Consider the following 23,317-nt stretch of genomic DNA (forward strand, 5'->3'; position numbering starts at 1 on the left):
TGCTACTTCGTAACTGTAATTTTTCTACTGTTCTGAGTTGTAAGGTAAATATCTGATATGACACAGGATGTCTCATATATGACCCCCAAGGAAGTCACGACCCACAGGGTAAGAAGTGCTGACTTAGTCCATAAGATGTGACACAAGGTTGCCAATCTACATAGTCAGCATCAAAGCCTATTTTCAAATAGTGCTCTTATTAAAATGGAAGATCAGAATGAAAGAGTGACATATAGGAAGTCTTGAGCCGGGTGTGGTTGCAAACATCTTTGATCTCAGCACTTGGGGGGCAGGTGGATTTTTGGGAGCTGTAGGCCAGGCTAGTCTATATGGTGAGCTCTAAACAAGCCTGGGCTATATAGTGAGATCCTGTTTTAAACACACACACACACACACACACACACACACACACACACACACACAATTTGTAATGATGAAAAGACACATCAGTCAATTAAAACACGCGTCTGTATTACCAGTGCTAGCCACCTGGCTAGTCTACCTATAAGGCGAGCTTCTGACTCAGTGAGTGAGCTGTCTCCAGTCAGAAAGACTAAGAGGAACAGAGGACGACACTACCCAGCAACCTGCACGCTCACATGTAGATAAACCACACACCACACATGCACACACTGAAGAACTACCAATGCACGCCCGAGTACTACTGTGTTCCCGATCCCTATTTTTCAGCTTGCCCTCGTTCACAGACCTGAGACCTTAACTCTTTACTTAGAATGTCTTTTTTTTTTTTTTTAATTTTTTGAGACAGGGTTTCTCTGTGTAGTCATGGCTGTCCTGGACTCACTTTGCAGACCAGGCTGGCCTTGAACTCACAGCAATCCGCCTGCCTCTGCCTCCCGAGTGCTGGCATTAAAGGTGTGCACCACCACGCCTGGCAACTTAGGATGCCTTCTGCCCTCTGTTCCTCAAGCAGCTGGGTTCTTCCTCCTCCAGTGGTAGGAAGAGACTCCAGGAGCTCACGTATGCTGGGCGAACGCTCGATCACCAAGCCCAGCCCAGCCCTTCAGAGTTTATGCTCTAGTCAAATGCACAGGATAGACCAGGTCCAAAGAGGATGGAAGAGGCAGGGGCACTCTGAAGTGGAGTTAGCTCTTACTGATGGCTAGTGACCCCATCAACGTAGCTTACGGATTAAAAGCGGGCCATCACTGGGCTGCAGAAATGGCCCGGGGTTGAAGAAAGCGTCCTGCTCTGGCAGAGGATCTGAATTTGGGTCCCAGCACCTAGAATGAGGGGTTCACAACTACCTGTAACACCAGCTCCAGAGGACCCAGCGTCCTCTTCTGGATTCCAAAGGCACCCACATCCAAGTACAAATAAGCACGCACGCACGCACACTCATATACACACACACACACACACACACACACACACACTCATGCTCACATGCATACACATGCACAGGCATGTACACATAGTTTATAAATATTTTTTCTTGTTGTTTTTCTTCTCTGTGTAGCCCCTGGCTGTCCTGGAACTTGCTCTTGTAGACCAGGCTGGCCTTGAACTCACAGAGATCCACCTGCCACTGCCTTTCTAGTGCTGAGATTAAAGGCGTACGCCACCACTACTGGCTATAAGCAATAGTTTAAAGAATGACAACAAAAGCCGGGCATGGTGGCGCACGCCTTTAATCCCAGCACTGGGGAGGCAGAGGCAGGCGGATCGCTGTGAGTTCGAGGCCAGCCTGGTCTACAAAGTGTGTCCAGGACAGCCAAGGCTACACAGAGAAACCCTGTCAAGAAAAACAAACAAACAAATAAAAGACAACAATTAAAAAAAGAAGTCAAACTAGCTAGGCATGGTAGCTCATAATTATAAACTTAGCTCTGGGGAGGCTGAGGCGGGAGGACTGCTTTGAATGCAAGGCCAGTGTGGGCTACAAAGCAAGACCCTATAAAAAACAAAACAAACAAGTCTAAAGTTTTCCAGTGTCTAAAATCTTAGCAGACGTAGGCAGTGGTCCCAGGGATGAAAAAAGTTGACTGTCTGGTACATGGACCTAGGGGGTTAGGAACACCAGCTCCTGGCAGGGAATATGTTCCTTTTAACACAAAGCAGGGTTTTGGTTTTTTTTTTTTAAGATTTATTTCTTTTGTGTATATAAGTGCTCTATCACATATACACCTGCATGACAGAAGAGGGAATCAGATCCCAGTATAGATGAATGTGAGCCACTATGAGGTTGCTGGGAATTGAACTCAAGACTTTTGGAAGAACAGCCAGTGTTCTTAACCGCTGAGCCACCTCTCCAGTGCAGTTCTGTAAAAGGCAGAATTGTGTCTGGAAAGAAAACGTTGTGTGAGTCTCCTGAAAGCACTACTAACCTGAAGGGACACATAGCTGAGATGCCAGCACATGTTTAGCAGGCGCAGGGCAGGGCTCTGGCTTCTACTCCCAGGAAGACAGGGGAGTTTTAATAAGCTCCAACTGCATCCAACCCTGAGAGCTGAGCTCCTACACTGAAGGAGACAAACTCCAAGCAAATCCAGCATGCCTCAGAGAAGTCAGACTGAGTGGACTGTGGAACAGCGGGAGATCCTGCAAAGGGTGTGAGGCTAGCCCTCCAGCTTGTGCCCTCCTGGCCACTGTGGTCAGTTCCAGGGCTCAGCACTTGGTGGCTAGGGGCGGCGGTGCCCCTCAGTGCTGCTGCTCTTGAGACTCACCTGGGTCTCTCTGGAGATGGGTTGGGGCTTCGGGGAGGAGGTGTGCGTGGCACAGCCGGCTTGGGAGCGATGCTGGCCGCTGGGAGGAAGCCATGGATGATGTGACTCTGCACAGATGAAACCCAGGGCGGGTCACTGGGGGGAGGAGGTCACCTGGGTCTCTGTCCCACCATCACCTCTCAAGCTGAGGCCACACCAGGGCTCCAGTGCTACCAAGAGTCCCTCTCCTGCCCTGCGGTTCCCAATTCTGACTGGTGAGGCACACAGGCACCCTCGCCGGGGCACGGCATCACGGCTGCCCATCGAGACAGTCATCTCACATAGAGCAGCTTTCCTGACTGATTTCCACTGTTGACTTAACTGGGTTCATCAGCACCTAGAGCCTTACGAGGCACATCTTTAGGTGTCTGTGTGAGGGTTTTCCCAGAGGATTAGGGTAACCTACCCTAAATATGAAGAGAGCCAACTCACAGGGTGGCGGGTTTGGGGGGGGGGGATAGAGGGTGGGGTGTGGGTGTTGGAATGCGGACTCAGATTGAAGAAAGCAGGAAAGAGGAGAAACACTGAGCACCAGCCTTCTTCATTCTTAGCTTCCTGGTCTGCTGAGCTGTGAGTAATCATCCACTCCACACTCCCGCCACCGTGGATCCACCCACTGCCAAGCCATCCCCACTACGATGGACCGTGTCCCCTCAAAACCCTGAGCCCAAATAAAGCTTACTCCCATCCCATAAGTTGCTTCTTGTCAGGTCACAGGCAACAAGAAAAGTAATTAATAAGCTGGCTATTGCTTTCCAGGCTTCCAATGCAGCACTGTCCCAATGGGGGGGGGGAGCTTTCTAATTTTATCAACCCTGGCCCCTAGCGCTGAGCATCCTGACTCCAAGTGGCCTGTCGCAAAGATGTACAGTAAAAGAAACGAGCTCCCTTATGTTGAACATCAGGGGGACTCCACGCCACTTTACGTAACTGTGCAGAAGGATCCCTCTGAAGTGTCTGAACCCTGTCCAGTCTTTGTGTTCTGGGTGTCAGCCTCTCACTCACACCTACTAGAGCCTAGAGGCAGGGTGTTATGAGGACAACGAAGACACTCTGTCTTCAGCCTCAGCGTAGGGAGGGAACCGAAACATCCGTGCAGTTGTTGCAGAACACAGGAGAAATGGCAGGGGACAAGAGAAAGCAAAGTAGCCCAGGAAGAGAAGGGTTCCTTCAGGGATTTTTGTTTTGTTTTTCTTTTCTTTTCTTTTTTAAAGATTTATGTGTGTGACTGTTTTGTATGTACACCACATGCCCTGTCCTGTAAGGTCAAAGGACATCAGATCTCCTCCACGTAGCATTTTGGATGACTGTGTGCCACCATGTGGGTGCTAGAAGTTGAACCCGAGCCCTCTGCAAAAACAAGTGCTATGAACCACTGAGCCACCTCTCTAGCCTTTCAGGTATTTTTTGTTTTGTTTTGTTTTTCGAGACAGGGTTTCTCTGTGTAGCCTTGGCATGCTGGGATTAAAGGCCCTTCAGGTTTTGAGACCAATAAGAAAATGTCACAGAGGCATTAAGAATGGGTCTTCAATGACGGCCACTGCTTGTGCACTGGAAAGGGAGCAGCGTGAAGAAGAGAGCTGACAAAACGCTCACGGCACACGACTTATACCAGGAAATGGGGGCATGTGGGGTTGGCGGATCCCTTGAGGTTATTTCTGGAAGCTGGAGAAACAGCCCCGTGGTGACGAGCGTGCGCTACTCCTCCAGAGCTCTGAGTTCAGTTCCCACCAGCGCCATTGGGAGACTCACAACTGCCTGTAACTGCAGCTCCAGGGAACCCAGCGTCTTTGGCTTCCACAGGCACGCACACACAGAGTGCACAAATTCACACTCAAGACACTTACACATAATTAAAAATTTAAATCCTCTTTTATAAAGCTATTGCAGTGAGGATATAATTCAGTGACAGAATGTTTGCCTGGTGTCCGAAAAGGAAAGAGTTACTTTTCCCCTCCTTGAGACAGGGTCTCACTGTGTAGCTTTGACTAGTTTGGAGCTCACTATGTAGTCCAGGCTGGCCTGGAACTCACAGAGGTCTGTCTGTCCCTGTCCCTGCCCCCAGAGCGCTGAGATGAAAGGTGTGTGCTATATTATCCCTAGCACCACAAAATATAGTTGCCATGATTAACAGGCTGTAGTGAAAGGAAAGGGTGTGTGTGTGTGTGTGTCTATAGATTAATGGAGTCAGGATCCTAGAAAAAATAAGAAGCCAAGAGTGATGGTGTAAGTCTATAACCTCAGCACTCAGGAGGCAGGGGCAAGAGGCTTGAGGGGAGTTTCCTGAGCTACATAGTAAGACCCTGTTTCAAAAGCAAACAGAAAAGCCGGGCGTGGTGGCGCACGCCTTTAATCCCAGCACTCGGGAGGCAGAGGCCAGCCTGGTTTACAAAGCGAGTCTAGGACAGCCAAGGCTACACACAGAAACCTTGTCTCAAAAAACCAAAAAAAAAAAAAAAAAAGCAAACAGAAGAGGGGGGGCAGAGAGGGGAGGAAGAGGAGGGGGAAAACAGCAGGATATCAGAGGATGGATTAGGAAGGCAATACATGGCACATAGCGACACAGTGGCCTTAAGATCTGCAAGGACACACCCAGGCAGAAGGAACAATAACAACAACAAAATGCCAGTGTGTCTGGCGAGTCAGTATGTGGTATCGGGCGGGCAGTGGGTTCTACTACGGGCAGTGGCACGATCAGCTCTGCAGTTTTAGAAGTCCCGGCCATTGCTCTCTGTACATAGCAAATCTCGGGGGGGCCTCGGAGGTGAAAACAGAGACCCTAGGGAAGCTCCGATGAGGAAGCAATCCAGGCAGACAGAAACCGAGGAAAGGATGGGGATAGCCTAAAGGTAAAGATCTGGAGGGCAGACTCGCTGGACCTGCTAAAGCGGGGATGTGGTGAGGGGTGCGGGGAGGAACCACCGGGCAGGGAGCAGTTTTGAGCAAGACAGGAGTGAACTCCCGACCAAAGGGAGACTCCTGACTGGGAGGCAGTGATTCCTGTCTGGGGCGGACTCTGGAGAGGAAGGATTCTTTGGAACACGAAGTCAGGGCTTCTGGAACTGAATGGTCCCCGGGAGCGCCGCCGCCTCGCTCCCACATCAGGGCCTGAGAAGCCGCACGTGGCGGCCTGGAGCTACTCACGAACTGGCTCCGGCGGTTCCTGCGGAAGCTGAGGAGCATCCCGGCTGCGGGCTGCGGGCTGAGGCGCCCGGCGCTGGACTAGCTGGGAGAGAGAGCCCCGCAGCCCCCCTACAGACAGCTCCCCCGCAGCCCAGCTCCCGCGGACCCACCGACTTTACAACAAGCAGGTCTCGCATTGGCTCTGCTCTCAGCCTCGACCAATCAGAGTCAACTTTACTGCCACCCGTTGCTCTTGACAACCGGGCAAGGCGTCATTCAAATTCCAGCCAGTGAGGAAGCTGGCTGAGGCTTCCATTTCTCTTATTGGCCACCTTAGACGTCACTCTTTCACATTTCAGCCTATAAGACGCTGAGTAGGGCGGGCAGCTTTCTAAAAGGGGCTGGCCAGGCTGTGAAAATCCGGAAGTGGCGTGGCCTCCGCTCAAGTCTACGGAGGTTCTAGATCCCAGCACAGAGAGCTTCCCTGCGGCTACAGCCACTCACAGGGACCGAACAGGGAAGCCACCGTAAGCGACCTGTTAGGACACCAGATCTCAGAGAGGTGCATAAAAAGAGGGACGGAGCCTCTAAGACAGGCATCTTCTGGGTTTTGCTCGGTGTGGTGGCGCCCGGCTGTCATTCCAGCACTTGGGAAGATGAGTTGAAGCCCAGCCTGCGCTATTAGCCAGTTATCAGTACAGAGCCACGCTTGATAGTAAGACCCAGTCTTGCTTTTTTTTTTTTTTTTTTAAATTTTAAATACGCAAATTCCCTGATTATAGACATTGGTTGAAGTAGTTCAATGCCTGAAAAGCCACACTACAGATCCTGCCAAAGAGGTCCGGACTTCGTGTAGAACCGTGTGCAGCAGCGCCTGCTTTAGCGAGGTCTTGTATTTTCCTTATTAAACCAAAACCACGGATGGAAAGGAACCCCCCTGATGGTTCAGGCCCTGTCCACGTGCCACTGGGACATATTGTGGCTAGTGAAAAATGGCGCGGGTCCCAACTGGCTCAGGAGATGCAAGGTCAGTCGGCTGCCTTCTATCATATTCCTTTCTCCCAATACATTAAAAAAAAAGGAGGGGGGGCGGGGATTATGGGTATGGTGATGTTCCTTTGTAATACCAGGACTCCAAGACACTGAGGCAGGAGAATTGCTGAGTTGGAGACCAGCCTGGGCTATGTAGCAAGTTCAAGGCCAGTTTGGATTATGAGAACCTGTCTCAAAATAATCACATAGAGTAAAATAAAAGGAGACCGGAGAGATGATTCAGTGGTTAAAAGCACATGCAGCTCTTCTTGAGGAGCCGAGTTCAATTCCCGGCACCCACATCAAGCGGGGAGGGGGGGGCAGGGGGGCTGTCGGGGATGATCTGGCAACCTCAGACCTCTGTGGCCACTTGCTTCATGTGCACACATACCCTCCCCTACACATAATTAAAGTAAAACTTTTTGTTTGTTTGTTTTTTTGAGACAAGGTTTCTCTGTGTAGCCTTGGCTGTCCAGGACTCACTTTGTAGACCAGGCTGGCCTCGAACTCACAGTGATCCGCCTGCCTCTGCCTCCCAAGTGCTGGGATTAAAGACATGCGCCACCACCGCCCGGCAAAAGTAAAACAGTTTTAAAAGGGGTGTCAAAGCTGGGCACAGGGGTGCATGCCTGTAATCCCAGCACTCCAGGAGGCAGAGGCGGGAGGATATCTGTGAGTTCAAGGCCATCCTGGCCTACAAAGGGAGTCCAGGACAGACAAGTCTACACAGAGAAACCCTATCTCAGGGGGGAAAAACCCAAATAAACAAATATATAAAAAGCGATTCTAGAGATGACTGATACCCAGCACCCCCATTGGGCTGCTCATTACTGCTGTAATTCCAACTCCAGAGGATTTGTTGCCCTCTATTGGCCCCTCAGGGTACCTGCATACACACACACACACACACACACACACACACACACACTTTAAAATGAGTCTTCATACAAACAAAAAAACACATTCTAACCGTTGCTGCCTTATTATATGGAATCTCTAAAAACTCATTTTCTTGTCTGTATTTTCAGGGAAAGTTAGACTTCTTTTTGAGGAGGGTCTTGCACCAGCAGACTTTTACCTGTCCAGCAAATCTTGCATTCTCTATATCCCTGAAGCAGATCTGGTGGCTGGACATGGCTACAGAAAGAGACTTGTTCTTCTTAGAAACGTAAGTAGTGAACCAGAGACGCCGAAGCGTAACATCTGGCATCTCCCATCACCCATCTTGTTAGCCACCCCAAGCACTGCGCAATAACTTTCTGAACTTTAAAAAGGACTTGTGGTCCCAAATCTTACTCCTTCCTTTCAAAGTCTGGACACCTTCAAGGGATTGTCATCGTGGAAAAAACAAAGATAAGTGAACAGTACTTCCCGGCAGTCCAGAAGTTCACGGTGCTAGAACTCGGGATGGTGTTGCTTCCGGTGGCGGACCAGTCGGAAGCATCCTGCCTCATCTTCCAGTTGGTAAGTGCCACATTCCCAGTTTACAATAGCCAGTCCAGAAGGCTCTCAGTTTCTCTCAGACCCTTACTTACCAAAGCTGCTTTTATTTTTTTTTTTGTGTGTGTGTGGTTTTTAAAAATCTAATCACTTTACAGCTTCATCCCAGCCCCCGCCTTTCAAACTACCTTTATTGTAGTGATGTTGGGTTCTCAAAATAATGTTTCTTTTTCCCAGGACAGGATTTCTCTGTGTAGTCCTGGCTGTCCTAGACTCACTCTGTAGACCAGGCTGGCTCAGACTCACGGCGATCCACCTGCCTCCCCAGTGCTGGGATTACAGGCTTGTGATGCCACACCCGCCTTTGAAGTAATTTTTGACACAAGGTCTCCTGTATCTGAGATCACTAGGTGTGTTTCACCACACTGGGCTTTAGGCAGTGCTGAAGGCTGAGCCCAGGGCTTCCTGCGTGCAACACTCTACCAACCAAGTGACACCTCCATCTCGGTTCTGGGGACTTTTTTGCTTATGGCTTTTACAAGAGTGTAACAAAGGGGACAAGTCGGAGCTCTGATTTTGGGCTGCACTGACGCCATCGGCATTGTCATCCTGCACTTGGACAAATGGCGCCTGGCAGCCGCTCTGCCTCACTCTCACATGCCATTGTTTAAGCATCAGCATTTCTTGTTTTTGTGTGTGTGTGTGTGTCGCCCCACCCCCAACACACACACACACACACACACATTTTACCCCACTAGGGCCTTGTGTAGCCCAGACAGGCCTTGAACTAGTGATCCAGCTGCCTCTACTTCCTTAGTTCTTGGATCACAAGCATTTGTGACACCATGCCAGGCTGCGCCTCAGTACTTCTGTGGATAGGTGTATTGCATTTATTTTTTTAAAAAAAAAAACAAGAACAAACAAACCTAAAACCAAAAAATAAAATAAAACAGCTTGAGGCTGGGGGTTGGCTCGGTGGTTAAAACACTTGCTATACAAGTATGAAGACCTGAGTTTCACACGCGCACACACACACACACACACACACACGCACACGCACACGCACATACACACACCTTGTAATTCTACCCCTGGGGAGAGATGGGTAGATACCTGTGGCTTGCTGGCCAGCCAGCCTAGCCCAGTCAGCCAGCTACAGGCTAAGGAGAGACCCTGCTTAAACCCACAAGGTGCATTGAGCCTGAGGAAGAGCATGCAAGGCTGAGCCCTTGTCTTCATAAGCATACCAACCTCAGGAGGCGGAGGCAGGCGGATCGCTGTGAGTTCGAGGCCAGCTGGTCTACAAAGGGAGTCCAGGACAGCCAGGGCTACACAGAGAAACCCTGTCTCGGAAAAACAAAAACCCCATATGCATACAAACATGTATTCTTACTTGAATCCACACACATCCTAAAACAATTGTCACTTGTTTCCTTTGCTTTGCTCTGTTCCTGAGTTTTCTGTTTGTTTGCTCGTTACACCCTCCTAGGGAGCTTGGTAGCCTTGTGATATCAGTCTCACTGTGTAGCCCAGGCTGACTTCAAACTTGCAATGTTCCTTGCGTGCTGGGAGTCTTAACAGGTGCTATGCTGTATTCTGTTCTCCCAGGAAACAGTGTTATGAAGGGTTAGTTTTCTTGAGACAGGGTCTTTCTACCCCTGGCTGTCCTGAAACCCGCTCTGTAGACCCGACTGGCTCTCAACCCAGAGATCTGCCTGCCTCTACCTGTCCAATGCACTGGGATTGAAGATACAAACCACCCCACCTGTCCTGAGCTAGTTCTCAATAGATCACAAGTATGTAAATTCTTCAAGGTTTTCACTAGTTTAATCTAAATATTCTGATAACTCAGTTTCTATGAGTCCTTTTCCTTTGCACAGTCTGTACTTAAATAATTTCACTGCCATCTAAGCATTTGTATTTCTGGCATATGAAAACTCATAAACTAAACTAAATGGAAAAGCTGTCTTAAGGGGCTGAGGGAATGGCACAGTACATAAAGCACTGACCACACACACATCAGGATCCCGAGCTCATGTAAAAGCCAGCGGGGGTGTGGGGGTGCTGGGGAGGTAGAGGCGCTGAGAGCCTTGGAGCTCACTGGCCTCTCAAGCCAGCTAGGTGTTTAGTAAGAGATTCCGCCTCAGAAAAAATAAGGTGAAGAGAGGAAGACACCCAACATAAACCTCTGCTTGCCCCCCTCAGGCATGTATAGGTGCACAGCATACATACATAAACCACACACACTTTTTTTTTTAATTACAGAAACTACATGTCCACCAGAGGGCGATCATGTGCCTTTCCTTTAATTTTCCCATTCAGGTTCAAGAACAAACCAGAGAGCCCAGCAAGAACCCTTTCCTCAGGAAGAAGCGCTCTACGCTCTCCGAGCTGCCCCTCGTTCACACCGTGCAGCAGATCCCAGGGGTCGGAAAGGTCAAGGCCCCGCTTCTGCTCCAGAAGTTTCTAAGCATCCAGCAACTGAGTAACGCTTCAGTCTGCGACCTGGAGGAGGTCGTGGGGCGCGCAGCAGCGCAGCAGATCCACGCTTTCTTCACCCGCCAGCAGCCGCCCCGCAGCTGACCTTTCCTCATTTTGACCTCAGTGGCTGCTTTTCCTATTTATAAAGGAGGCAAACAAGCTCTCCTCTCGGTGGCAAGGAGCTAAAGGACTGATGCGGTCACCCTGCGGGCCTGGGGGGCTGTGGGTGGCACTGCCCACTTCCTGCTAAGAAGAAAAGGATGCCGTGGGGATTACCAAAGAGCGCCAGAGACTCCTTCTCTGCTGCAGCCGGCTGGAGCAGATGTGTACCAGGCACCTTGCCCTGCATCTGGCCTCGTGGGAGGTTCCAGGTGGTGAATGCGAGGAGCTAGCGCTGCGCTGGGAGCCGCCCTGGCCCTGCGTCAGGGCCACAGCAGCTCAGGTCTGCACGGGGCAGGTGCCTGTGCTCTAGAGCTGCCGCCGCCATGGAAACACGCCTCCGCCTTCATCCTCCCTTCCTCCTCAATACAGTAAAAGCACTTTGTGCCCTAGATGATGTGGATAAAGTAATTAAGATGAAATAAAGACAAACAAAAAATGTATTAACTCAAACAATTAACATGACTATTTATTTAAATATTTTTACAAACACAGCCCCAGGGATAGTGGGCACGCTTTCCTTAAGGCATTTGCTTTCTCAGGATATTGCACAATAGAAAAATAATTCAAATCCTTGTTACTTTTCAAATTAAGACCTTCAGGCTATATCTTTAAGCACACCACTTCAACTATGTCAACCGTGACTCTGGGAAAAAAAAAAAAACCAGTCACAGTGTCATCCAACCTACAGCCCCAAAGTCAAGTCGGTAGTTAGATACATCTTAAAAAGTCAAGTAGAGGTTTCGACTTGAGTAAGTTTATGTCTTTACTTTGTAAGCTGCAAAACTACTGTTTAAATCAAGACTCTGAAAATACATAGCTACACACCTCCTACTTTAGACCAAAAGAGCAACGTTTTGAGTATCAAACAGCATATTATCTACCCTGTAGACAGTATCTCCTAACACTGCTGCCTGTTAGCAACTGGTCAGTGTGACATAACTGGGGGGAAAGCCAGCCTGGAGGAAGTCTGGGCAGAAGTGGCACTAGACTTTCCCTGGGAAATAACATTCAATTTATGTAGGAACGATGTAAGGTGCTCCCATTTTTCATCTCTAGAATTCCCAAGTAGATAAAGCAGCCTGTTTGGGTTCTTTGTTTTCATTTATCTGTTTGAGACAGGGTCTCTGCGTAGGCCCCGCTGTCCTGGAATTCACTCTGTAGACCAGGCTGGCCTCGAACTTAGAGATCCGCTGAGCAGCCTGGTTTTTAGTAACACCTCTAAGCTGCCACCATTCAACGTCATTGAACTCGAGGTTAAGACATCACAATAACCTGAATCTAGACACTCAGAAATAGTACCCAGGTAGGTGGCTCCAATTCATCTCTCGCAGTGCCCGAGTATCATAACCGCAGCCATTAAAAACAGCTACAGCAGGGGCTGCTGAGATGGCTCAGCAGTTTAGAGCACTGGCTGACCTGAGTTCAATTCCAGCACCTACATGGTGCCTCACAGCCATCTCGATGTCTAAAGGGATCCGATGCCCTCTTCAGGCCTGCAGGTGTACATGGAGTTAGAGTCCTCATACTCAAAAATACACAAACAAAACAAATAAGCCATAGCATCTGGGTGGTAGTGGAGCATGCCTTTAGAGAGGCAGAGGCAGGCGGATCTCTGTGAGTTCCAGGCCAGCCTGGTCTATAGTTCAAATTCTAGGGCAGGCAGAGACTACGCAAAGAAAACTCATCTCAGAAAACGAAACAAAAACCAGCCAATTCATCCAGGCTCTTCTACGCCCTACTTTATAGAATAAATAACTCCAGCTGTGTGAAAAATCTCCTTGCAGCTGGGTTTCCCACCAATTTCCAGAGGTTTCTTCTCATTCTCCTGAACACAGCAGACACAAGTTTACATTCTGAGAAGATGGGGTTGGAGAGTAGTCCCATCATGGCCCAGGTGTTCAGATGACAGCTGTCAGCTACAGCAGTCCCATCATGGCCCAGGTGTTCAGATGACAGCTGTCAGCTGCAGCAGCCCCATCATGGCCCAGGTGTTCAGACAACAGCTGTCAGCTGCAGCAGCCCCATCATGGCCCAGGTGTTCAGACGACAGCTGTCAGCTGCAGCAGTCCCATCATGGCACAGGTGTTCAGACAACAGCTGTCAGCTGCAGCAGTCCCATCATGGCACAGGTGTTCAGACAACAGCTGTCAGCTGCAGCAGTCCCATCGTGGCCCAGGTGTTTAGACAACAGCTGTCAGCTACAGCAGTCCCATCCTGGCCCAGTTGTTCAGACGACAGCTGTCAGCTGCAGCAGTCCCATCATGGCACAGGTGTTCAGACAACAGCTGTCAGCTGCAACAGTCCCATCATGGCACAGGTGTTCAGACGACAGCTGTCAGCTGCAACAGTCCCATCATGGCACAGGTGTTCAGACGACAGCTGTCAGCTGCAACAGTCCCATCCTGGCCCAGGTGTTCAGATGACAGCTGTCAGCTGCACAGTCCCATCATGGCACAGGTGTTTAGACAGCCGCCAGCTGCAGGGTGACCTGTTCGGCTGCCTCTCTTCAGTACAGAGAGCTGTCCGAGTTGAGGAGGCTGAAAGGGGTCGGAAGCTTCTTCTTGGGTTGAGGCCTTGCCAGACCAACCTCGGGGAGGCACAGCGTGCTGGCCGACTTCTGTCTGTTCTTACTGGTGCCCCAGCTCAAAAAGGAGAGCTTTTTCGAGATCTTCTTGGCTTTGTCAGTTTTATCGTCACCATCCATGGACAGGCAGATCATGGAATAGGTTTTTTGCATCCCCACAGAGTAAGTGGCACACTTGTTATGCTGTTTGTGGGGAGAGAAGGAGAAAATTGTTAGATATCACTGGACAGTGAGGAACAATGGGCAAGTCTGAGGCGCAGGTCAGGCCAGGTGGTGCTTGGGAAGCAGAAGCAGGAGGGTTGGAAATTCACGGCCACTCTTGGCTACTCAATGAGTTGGAGGCACACCAGGTGCTGCGCTAAGAAACCAAACATTTCACTCGGGAGGCAGAGGCAGGTGGATCGCTGTGAGTTCGAGGCCAGCCTGGTCTACAAAGCGAGTCCAGGACAGCCAAGGCTACACAGAGAAGCCATGTCTGTAAAAACAAAAAAGAAACCAGAAGTTTGAGGCTCATACTGTTCACTGACAGCATCCTTTCTGAAGTAAGGGTGATGAGGGGCCAGCAAGATGGCCAGGGGACAAAAGTGCTTGCTACCAAGCACGATGACCAGAATGCATCCTCTGAACCCACCTAATGGAAAGGGAAAATGGCTCCTATCAGTCATCTTGTAACCTCTGCATGCACACTGTGGTGTGTTCCCACAAATAAATAAATGTTAAAAAAAAAAATCAGGTTGACATCAATCCAACACTTGGGTGACTGATGCTTTTTCAGAATTATGCCCTGAAATGCTAGGACTGAGGGAAGATGGCTCAGTAGATACAGGCACCCACGCATGGAAGGAGAGAACTCACTGACTCCTGCAAGCTGCCCCCTGACCTCCCCATGTGCTCCATGGGCCACACACCCAATAAATAAATAACAACTTAAAAAATATGGAGCTGGTGAGATGGCTGAGAGGTTAAGGGTACTGTCTGTTCTTCCAAAGGTCCTGAGTTCAATTCCCAGCAACCACATGGCGGCTCACAACCATCTATAATGAGATCTGGTGCCCTCTTCTGGCGTGCAGGTGTACATGCAGGCCAAAGTCTGTATACATAATAAATAAATAAATCTTAAACTGACAGGGACAATGTGGGGTACACAGGCTGAGGGAGGGGGATCTAAAGCGTTTAATACGGGAATAATAAAGGGAGGATATTTATGGCGATTTCCCTTATGTGCTGGCTAGTTTTATGTCTATGTGACCCAGGCTAGAGTTATTGGAGAAGAGGGGACTTCAATTTGAGAAAATGCCTGTAGAGGAATTTTTATCCAGAAACTTGGCTACTCTGGCTGGAATACAGACATGCTTTTAATCCCAGGAGACAGAGGCAAAGAGATCTCTGAGTTCAAGACCAGCCTGGTATAGAGCAAGTTTCAGGTAAAGAAAAGCTTAGGTCCAGGTACACCCCTTTAATCCCAGCACTCAGGAGACAGAGCCAGGTGGCTCTCTAAATTCTAGTCAGGGCTAGTTCAGCTGAGTCAGGGAGTTGGGAGGCTGTGCAGTGGCGCTGAGTTGGTGGCCGTTCAGTTCGTGGAATTCAGAGGCAGTTTTTACTGGTAGTTTTACAGAGACAGAGATCGAAGACAGAACAAACTAGACACAGGTGAAGCCGGAACAAGCCAGAGAATGCGAAAGAGCCAGAAAATTAGCAAAGATTACTAGAGTTAGTCTGAGGTCAAGCAGAGTAATCCAGTGAGAAACTGAGAGAAGCCAATTTCAATCAGTCAGCTTGGAGAGGAGTTTGAGCCAGATGGCTCAGTTGAACCAGCCAGTAAGAGCTCAGAAAGGACTAGAAAGGGTGAGCTCTTATTCAGCAATAAGTCTCAAAGGCTGAAAACATTGTAGGCCTAGATTAGATTGTATGGAGGCTAGAAGCTTCCAGGGCTAGGCCTAGCTTAGCAGACAGAGGCAGTAAGCCTCCAAGATGACATTTACCTCAAGCAAATAAAAGATACTTTTACAAATGCCTCCATAAGATGTGGCTGTAGGCAAGCCTGTAAGGGCATTTTCTTTTTCTTTTTCTAAGATTTATTTATTTATTTATTTATTTATTTATTTATTAAGTATACAGTGTATATCAGATCACATTATAGATGGTTATGAGCCACCATGTGGTTGCTGGGAATTGAACTCATGACTTCTGGAAGAGCAGTCTTAACCGCTGAGCCATCTCTCCAGCCCCGTAAGGGCATTTTCTTAATTAGTAATTGATGAGGAAGGGCCCAGCCCATTGAGGATGGTACCATCCTGGGCTGGTGGTCCTGAGTCTATAGGAAAGCAGGCTGAGCAGGCCAGGGGGAGCAAGCCAATAAGTGGCGGCCCTCCGTGGCCTCTGCACCAGCTCCTGCCTCCAAGGCTCCTGCCCGGCTTGCATCCCGCCCACTTTGCCCTCACTGCTTTTGACGGTGAGCTGAGCTGTAACATGGATCTATGAACGAAATAAAATAAACCCTGTCCTCCCCAAGTTGCTTTCTGGGCACGACGTCTCATCTCAGCCACAGCAACTCTAACTAGGACACCTCGGGGTCTGGTAATTTGGGGTCAAGATCCTCTCTTTCCTAGAAGGCATGGGGAGAGGGCACAGTATCACTAAACACAATGACACCAAAATCTCGGAGGCAGATTCCAGCACTTGGAGCATTTCCCCGCCTCATGGGCTTTGAGTCTGCCTTCTGGCCTGATAACTGCTTTCTCACCCACGTCGACAGCTCTCTGCCTTCCTCCTCTGGCAGGATGCCAACTCCGGTTAAATTCCACCCCCTGCCTGCCTGCAACCACTCCCCCCCCCCCCCTCCTTCAAACAGCTCCAAAGGGCTTGAGGGTATTTCCCAAACTGACTGGCTTCCCTGACCCCGTGGCTCCGGATGACCTTTAACCTGACGCTCCTGTCTTTTTTTTTTTTTTTTTCTGGGCCCACCAGCCCGTTGCTCCTAGACGCCTCTGTTCAAATCCTCTCTGCTCACCTCCAACCAGTCAACACATATACCCTCCGGAGAGCCTCAGCCCCACAAGCAACTGTGCGGGGGGCCTCAAATAGCAGGCCCTCCCTCTGCCTGGCTTCCGCCCCATCTCCTCCAGGTACCAGGCCACACCCTGTTTCCCTCCCTCACAGACCAATTCCTAACAGACACAGGCTCACTCGGCTATCCGTGCGTGTCTCCATGCACCCACCCCCCAGGCGCGTTCTTTGAGATGTTTTGCTAACCCTTCCCCCCCCCAGCCCCCCCACTCCTCCCCCCACCCCCTCAGGCCCCCTCCAACCCCCAGCCCTCCCCCACCCCCTCCCTGTCCCATAGCCGCATTCTTTGAGATGTTTTGTTAACCCTTCCCCCCCAGCCCCCGCCCGCCCGCTCTCCCCCAGCCCCCTCCAACCCCCAACCCCCTCCACCCCTCCCCGTCCCACAGCCACATTTTTTGAGATGCTTCGCTAACCCTTCGCCCCCAGCCCCCTCATTCCTCCCCCACCCCCGTCCCTCACCCCCTTCACCCCACCCCACCCCCAGTCTTTTCTCGGGCTCTTTTTCTCATGTTCAGGCCGAGCGCGCCCCTTGCTGCCAACTCCCCAATGCGAGGTCTAACTCCTAAAACCTGCTGCCAAGGACATCAAGGCCCAGAGAGGGTGTCCAACTAGCAGAAGTCACACAGCCGAGTTGACAGTCGGGGGGGCGTTGATTTCAGCTCTGCATTCCACTGTGTCAGCAGTTTATAAGCTGCGCCCCAGGGAGGAGCAGGGATTCCCCACCAGCCAAGACAAAGCGGTGGCGGTGGGTGAGGGATTCAGGTGGGCACAGCCTTCATTCGTTCTCACCACTGAGGGAGCTGTTTTCATCACCGGGAAGGAACCCAGGACAAGCTGAGCAAGCGCTACATACTGAGCCACGTGCCCTGGGCTCTCGATTTAATTTTGTTTTTGAAGAAAAGTCAGTTAAAAAAAAAAAACAGCATTCAAGGGCTGCAGAGACGGCTGTGTGTGTGTGTGTGTGTGTGTGTGTGTGTGTGTGCGTGTGCGCGCGCGCGCGCACACGTGCATTCGTGCTAAGAGCACCTGCTGCTCTCCCAGAGGACCTGAGCTCAGTTCCCAGCACCCAGGGAAGAAGGCACACAACCGGGACTCCAGCTCCGAGGGACCTGCTGCTCCTGCCACCTAGAATCTGCACTCACATGTGTTGTACAAGCCCAGACAGGGACACACACCTACCTGTAATCAGAATTAATAACCAAAAATCGTTTTAAAGTAAACAGTGGTGTCATGCGCCATTATCTGAAGTCCCCCTTGGCTACAAAGAACGACCATAAAAACCATGGGGTACAGCTATTATATAAAGCAATGGCTCTCCCGACCGGCTCTACGGGCCTTAGCTCCTCTAACTCACTGCGGCGGCGCACTGAGACCCCAGGATACAGGTCCTCTCTCCCCACTATCTTGAGCGATTCTTGGACTTACCCAAGGTCCCTGACTGGCTAAGGCTGTGTGCTGAGCGACTGCTTTTAAACCCATGCCCTGTTGGCCTGGTTCAAAGGCAGGGCGGGCGGCAGGAGAGAGGAACCTTTTGATCAGCCCCTGGGGCTGAACAAGCCCCGTGGCATCCAGATTCCTGTGACAGGTCAAGACCATGCACAGCTGTCTGTTTATTCTCAGGCCAAGTCCTTCCTGTTCCCTGCGGTGACTGGATTGCTCACGCACGCACACACGCACACACGCACACACGCAGTCTACACCTGGCCAAATATTCACAGCCAACCCCCAGGCAGCAGATACCTTCTAAAACAAACATCAGACTACGTCAGTACCCTTCTGTGGAGATGACCGGCTTCCAACCTCCATCCACCCTCGTCACAAGCCCCGCCTCACTCTCTGCCCCGCCCCGTTTCCTGCAATCCACTCTGATCACAGCATGCTTGCTTAAAGGGCTTCCTCTGTCCCTCGGGAACAGTCTGAGGTCCTGTTGGTGCCGTGCTCAGCACACACCTTATTTTCTTTCTTTCTTAACAATTATTTATTTATTATTTTATGTGTATGGGTGCTTGCAATGTCCAAGGAGGCCAGGAGAGGGCGCCAAAAACAGTTAAGAGCATGTGCTGGAGACTGAACCCAGGTCCGCTCTGTAAGACCAGTAAAAGATGCTAGCTAGCTGCAGAGCTGTCCCTCGCCCAGCACACTCTTACGTTTCATCCATGGCGCTTTCCTTCTCAGCACTCACACCTGGTTCAAGCTCTGTCAGCCTTGTACTCACCGCTGGACACTGTCACACGTTAGTCTTTCTTTCCTCCCAAATCACACCTATACTTTGCTTTTTGTGCAGGTCTCACAGGGGTCCTTGACTCGACAGGGGAGAGACCCTAGGACCCTGGTGGCTTTGGCTTTCTGTCCTACACCAGGGTCTGTGGCCTTTCACAGTCTCCTACCTCACCACATAGCCAGAACAAGCGGCCCTCTGGGTCTGGACTTTCCAGCTCCTCAGTTGTGAACCGGATGGACCTCTCTGTTCCACAAGCAGTTTGCCTCGGGCCTGCTGTTACGGCTCAGAGTACTGTGGACAAAAGTTGTCACAGCGGGAACGGTCTCAGGTACTGTTGTTAAGTGTGGCAAAGTGCAGAAGGGGATGACACTTTGGTACACCGCTGCCGTCAGCGGGTAAAGGGTCAAAGGCTCTGACTTCACACGCGACCTTACGGAAGCACCAGACCCTCCTAAGACCTCATGGGAAATGACTATTATGGTCTCTAAGCTCTTCCACAGAAACCAACCATTTGTTCAGTCTCCCTCCCTCCCTCCCTTTCTCTCTGTCTCTCCCTCTCTCTCCTTCCCTCTCTCCCGCCCTCCTCCTTTCTCTCCCTGACTCTTTCCTCCCTCTCTTTCCTTCTCTCCCTCTTTCTCTCCCCCCCTCCCCCATCCTCTACCCTCCCCCCATCTGACACAGGACCTCACGGTGTTCCCAAGAGGCCTCAACCTTCACACCTCACTGTCCTGGGTGACAGGGTGACAGGCATCCGCTCCGCTCAGCTTTACCTCTGAGCACTTACATTGCATCACTCCTGGGATTAAACTGAATTGCCAGAAGCCAGTGAGCTAATTAGTGTTAGAGTAAACATGACAGTTTTTCAAGTTCTCTCTCTGACCCAGGGCAAGCGCAGCTCAGGATGATGCGCCAACAAGAACCCGGGATGCCATGGTGTCCAGGTGGGAGATGGGGGGGGGGGCTGACAACTCTCACCGGCCTCCCCCACCCCGTTATCCCTCACCTGCGGGGTTTGCACTCACCATGGACGATGTGGAGTCCAGGAGGCTCACGACTTTCATCTCAATCTCCTCCGAGCCAAAGCTCTTGAGCAACTTCATAACCTCGCTCACCGTCAGCCACTTGCAGTCCACGCCTTGAATGGAAACAATGTAATCTCCTTCCTTGGCTCCTGCCAGCTGGAAAGGGTTGTTTGAATAAATGTCAGGGATTGGTCAGACTCCAGAGTGTGTCCCCAGACTCAGGGTCCAGATAGCCACTGTTTTAGTTTGTCATTTAATTTGTGTGCAAATGCACTCATGCCTGCGACCAAGTGTGGTGCATCCATATGCTAATTAAGTGCATCCATATGCTAATTAAGCGCTCCAGCACTGAGTCCTACATTTGTGTGAAGTTTACTACAGAAAGCAAAAAGTCATCCTGAGGGGTGGTGGAGGGTGTGAAGCTTCCAGAAGGTCTTTCACAAAGAGTCAGACCTTTGACACAGCCAAACCCCAAAACTCTATCACCCAACTACCCGTGTCCAGGCTGCTGGATCTGACTCCTCCCCTCCCCCACCCCCACGGCCCCCACCCCCACCCCACCCCGTGGACCCTCTCACTCACCGCAGCAGAGCACCGAGGATCCAGGAAGTGTACCTGGACTGGGGTGTTCCCTCGCAAAGTGAACCCCAAGTCCCCTTCCTCCACCGTGAAGTGAATGCCCCGAGGAGGCGTCCATCTCTTGTTGGCCGAAAACACAGATAGGGGGCCCTTGGGGAAAGAGGGTCCTGAGGTGAAGGTTTGGAGGCTGGCTGGATGGCTAGGCAGGCCAGGCTGGCCTCAAACACATGAATTCAAGGGACAGATAGTCCTACCGCTGTTCACCCAGCCAGCCCCGTCGCTGGGGCAGTATGAGCCAGTGCAATCATGTAAGAACAGTATTTACGCCAGGCGTGGCGGTTCATGTCGTTAGTCCCAGCACTCAGGGAGGCAGAGGCAGTAATAGCTTTATGAGTTTGAGGCTAGCCTGGTCTACATAGTGAGTTCCAGGACAGATGGGGCTATACGGAGAAACCCTATCTCAAAAAAAAAAAAAAAAAAAAACCCCAACCAAACAAACAAATAACCCCTCAAAACAAAACACAACAATAAACAAAATGAAAAGGTTCAGAAGCCTTCAGGTAGTTTATATGAACTACGCGGTCAACATACCAGCTTCTGGAAGAAGTCTGTCACTGTCACTTTGGAGAACTGGGGGAAGGTTATTCCTGCCTCTCGCTCAGTTTTTGCTAGGAAAAAAAAAAAAAGATTATAAGTTAGGGTAAGTGTGTATGTGTTGTGGAAAATAATTCTCGAAAACTCCGGTCTCAAGGCCTCCCTCGAAAGACACCAACCAAGTCCCTTTGGCTTAAACACACAGTAGAAAACCCCTCAGGCCTGGCCCAGGTCACCACTGGGGCACTTCCTAAGAGCCTTAAACCGGTTGGAGCTGGGAACGGGAAGGCCAGACACAACTCTGCCTTCTAGGAGCTTGTTCATATGCGGTGGTTCTCAACGCCCCGTAATGCTGAGCCCTCCTCATGTGTGGTGACCCCCGACCATAAAACTATTTCATTGCTACTTCATAACTGTGATTTTGCCACCGTTATGAGCCATGATGCAAATATCCCTGTTTTTAGATGATGGTCTTAGGCGACTCCTGTGAAAGGATTGCTCCATTCCAAAAGGGTCACGACCCACAGGTTGAGGACTGCTCCGGCAGAAAGCCAGTCACCGAGGCAGGCTCCCTCCAGTCACACAGGGACCTTCCTAACAGGATGCTGCCACAGTGGTAAAGCTACCTGGTGAGCCACAGCTCTTCCTTCCGCCGTGGACTTTAAGTCTCTACCTCCTGGGCAGAGGGGAATCCAGCATCTGAGGCGAGTCCTTGAGAGATATTCGTACTTCCACCTGATGTGGGGTCACCCTAAGTATTTCCTCCTTGTATGTATTTTTTTCCTTGCTGGAGATGCCAACAAGTACACTGGAGCCACACCCCAGCCCCTCACTGGGGGATTCTAGGCAGGGGCTCTACCATGAGACACACCCCAGCCCCTCACTGGGGGATTCTAGGCAGGGGCTCTACCACTGAGCCACACCCCAGCCCCTCACTGGGGGATTCTAGGCAGGGGCTCTACCATTGAGCCACACCCCAACCCCTCACTGGGGGATTCTAGGCAGGGGCTCTACCACTGAGCCACACCCCAGCCCCTTACTGGGGGATTCTAGGCAGGGGCTCTACCACTGAGCCACACCCCAGCCCCTCACTGGGGGATTCTAGGCAAGGGCTCTACCACTGAGCCACACCCCAGCCCCTCACTGGGGGATTCTAGGCAAGGGCTCTACCACTGAGCCACACCCCAGCCCCTCACTGGGGGATTCTAGGCAGGGGCTCTACCACTGAGCCACACCCCAGCCCCTCACTGGGGGATTCTGGGTAGCTGCTCTACCACTGAGCCACACCCCAGCCCCTCACTGGGGGATTCTGGGTAGCTACTCTACCACTGAGCCACACCCCAGCCCCTCACTGGGGGATTCTGGGTAGCTGCTCTACCACTGAGCCACATCCCAGCCCCTCACTGGGGGATTCTGGGTAGCTGCTCTACCACTGAGCCACACCCCAGCCCCTCACTGGGGGATTCTGGGTAGCTGCTCTACCACTGAGCCACACACCCAGTGCTTCCTCATCTCTAACACAGGCACTATTAGCACCATCTTCAGTACTAATACAAACAGGGCTATTGAGACTAGCCAACCTCAGATGCTAATACTGATATAGAACAGGCCAGGATTCTGGCGTGAATAGGTCCCTTCTAGGAGGGAACTCTAGAAGCCAAGAACAAAGGTGTCAGGAACAGGGAAGGTGAGCTACTGTGATACATAAATTTTTTTTTCTTTTTTCCTTTGGCTCTCATACACAGTATCTGGTTCATAGCTCCCGCCCCACAGCAGGCTATAGAAACTAGAGCTTCTCTCCTTCCAGGCAATCACGAGAACTCTAAATCCTTCTGTCCAGGGTCAGGCCACAGGAACTCTGACAGATGCCTGTGCCATAGCAGGTCATGAGGGGGTGCTGCAGAAGCTCCCACATGCCCAGCTTGACCAGGGTGAGGGCCCCAACTCAACTGGATTACCCTCCACTTCTAATCTTTAGTTTCTAAAAACAAGCAGGCAAAACAAACACACACAAATCCTTACTGTAAAGCACCCTATCTAGTGAGGTCCTGCAGAGAGACACACTAACCATTCCCCAGCAGAGCAGTGACTGTCCCCGGCCACCTCAACACTACAGTGAGTGACACCTGGGAGCTATAAAAAGGAAAGAGCAAGTTCAAAGGTAGAAACACACACACATTTGGCTTCCAAGCTGGGAGGCGGGCAGCGGCAAAAGACGACTGACAGCGTAGAAGCTGCAGGCAGGCCTGAGACCTCCTGAGGAGGGGGTATACCAAACCAAATCAGA

The 23,317-nt window shown here is 50.9% G+C and overlaps 3 protein-coding genes across 5 annotated transcripts in view; 1 reads left to right on the forward strand and 2 right to left on the reverse strand.

The window, feature by feature from the left end:
- CEP89 (centrosomal protein 89) overlaps positions 1-6,035 on the reverse strand; it is a 43,635-nt gene extending 37,600 nt beyond the window's left edge. The window contains exons 1-2 of the mRNA XM_084770093.1: positions 5,871-6,035; positions 2,688-2,794 (exon numbers count right to left, since the gene is read on the reverse strand). Of these exons, the coding sequence (XP_084626219.1) occupies positions 2,688-2,794; positions 5,871-5,909 (146 nt within the window). The 5' untranslated portion in view covers positions 5,910-6,035. The remainder of the gene's footprint in view (positions 1-2,687; positions 2,795-5,870) is intronic.
- A 240-nt stretch (positions 6,036-6,275) lies between these two features.
- Positions 6,276-11,417, forward strand: FAAP24 (FA core complex associated protein 24). Its single transcript, XM_084770849.1, has 4 exons — positions 6,276-6,876; positions 7,910-8,049; positions 8,193-8,345; positions 10,644-11,417. Exons 1-4 carry the CDS (start codon positions 6,771-6,773, stop codon positions 10,902-10,904), a joined length of 660 nt encoding a protein of 219 aa, XP_084626975.1. The 5' UTR covers positions 6,276-6,770; the 3' UTR covers positions 10,905-11,417.
- The window catches only part of RHPN2 (rhophilin Rho GTPase binding protein 2), a 59,783-nt gene continuing 47,870 nt past the window's right edge, over positions 11,405-23,317 (reverse strand). For all 3 annotated transcript variants that reach the window (XM_084770817.1, XM_084770818.1, XM_084770816.1), the window contains exons 12-15: positions 21,028-21,104; positions 20,440-20,586; positions 19,858-20,013; positions 11,405-13,731 (exon numbers count right to left, since the gene is read on the reverse strand). In XM_084770817.1, coding sequence (XP_084626943.1) covers positions 13,471-13,731; positions 19,858-20,013; positions 20,440-20,586; positions 21,028-21,104 — 641 coding nt within the window. In that variant the 3' untranslated portion in view covers positions 11,405-13,470. The remainder of the gene's footprint in view (positions 13,732-19,857; positions 20,014-20,439; positions 20,587-21,027; positions 21,105-23,317) is intronic.

This window comes from Acomys minous (assembly GCF_964271855.1).
Source record: "Acomys minous genome assembly, chromosome: 20".
NCBI classification, from domain to species: Eukaryota; Metazoa; Chordata; class Mammalia; order Rodentia; family Muridae; genus Acomys; species Acomys minous.

What these genes read in the sequence shown, in the direction of transcription:
- FAAP24 (XM_084770849.1), top strand. Translation starts at nt 6,771, where the DNA reads ATGGAAAGGAACCCCCCTGATGGTTCAGGCCCTGTCCACGTGCCACTG. An exon ending in GACTTGTTCTTCTTAGAAAC is followed by an intron (nt 8,050 to 8,192) that starts GTAAGTAGTGAA and finishes TTCCTTTCAAAG; the next exon opens with TCTGGACACCTTCAAGGGAT. An exon ending in CCTGCCTCATCTTCCAGTTG is followed by an intron (nt 8,346 to 10,643) that starts GTAAGTGCCACA and finishes TTTCCCATTCAG; the next exon opens with GTTCAAGAACAAACCAGAGA.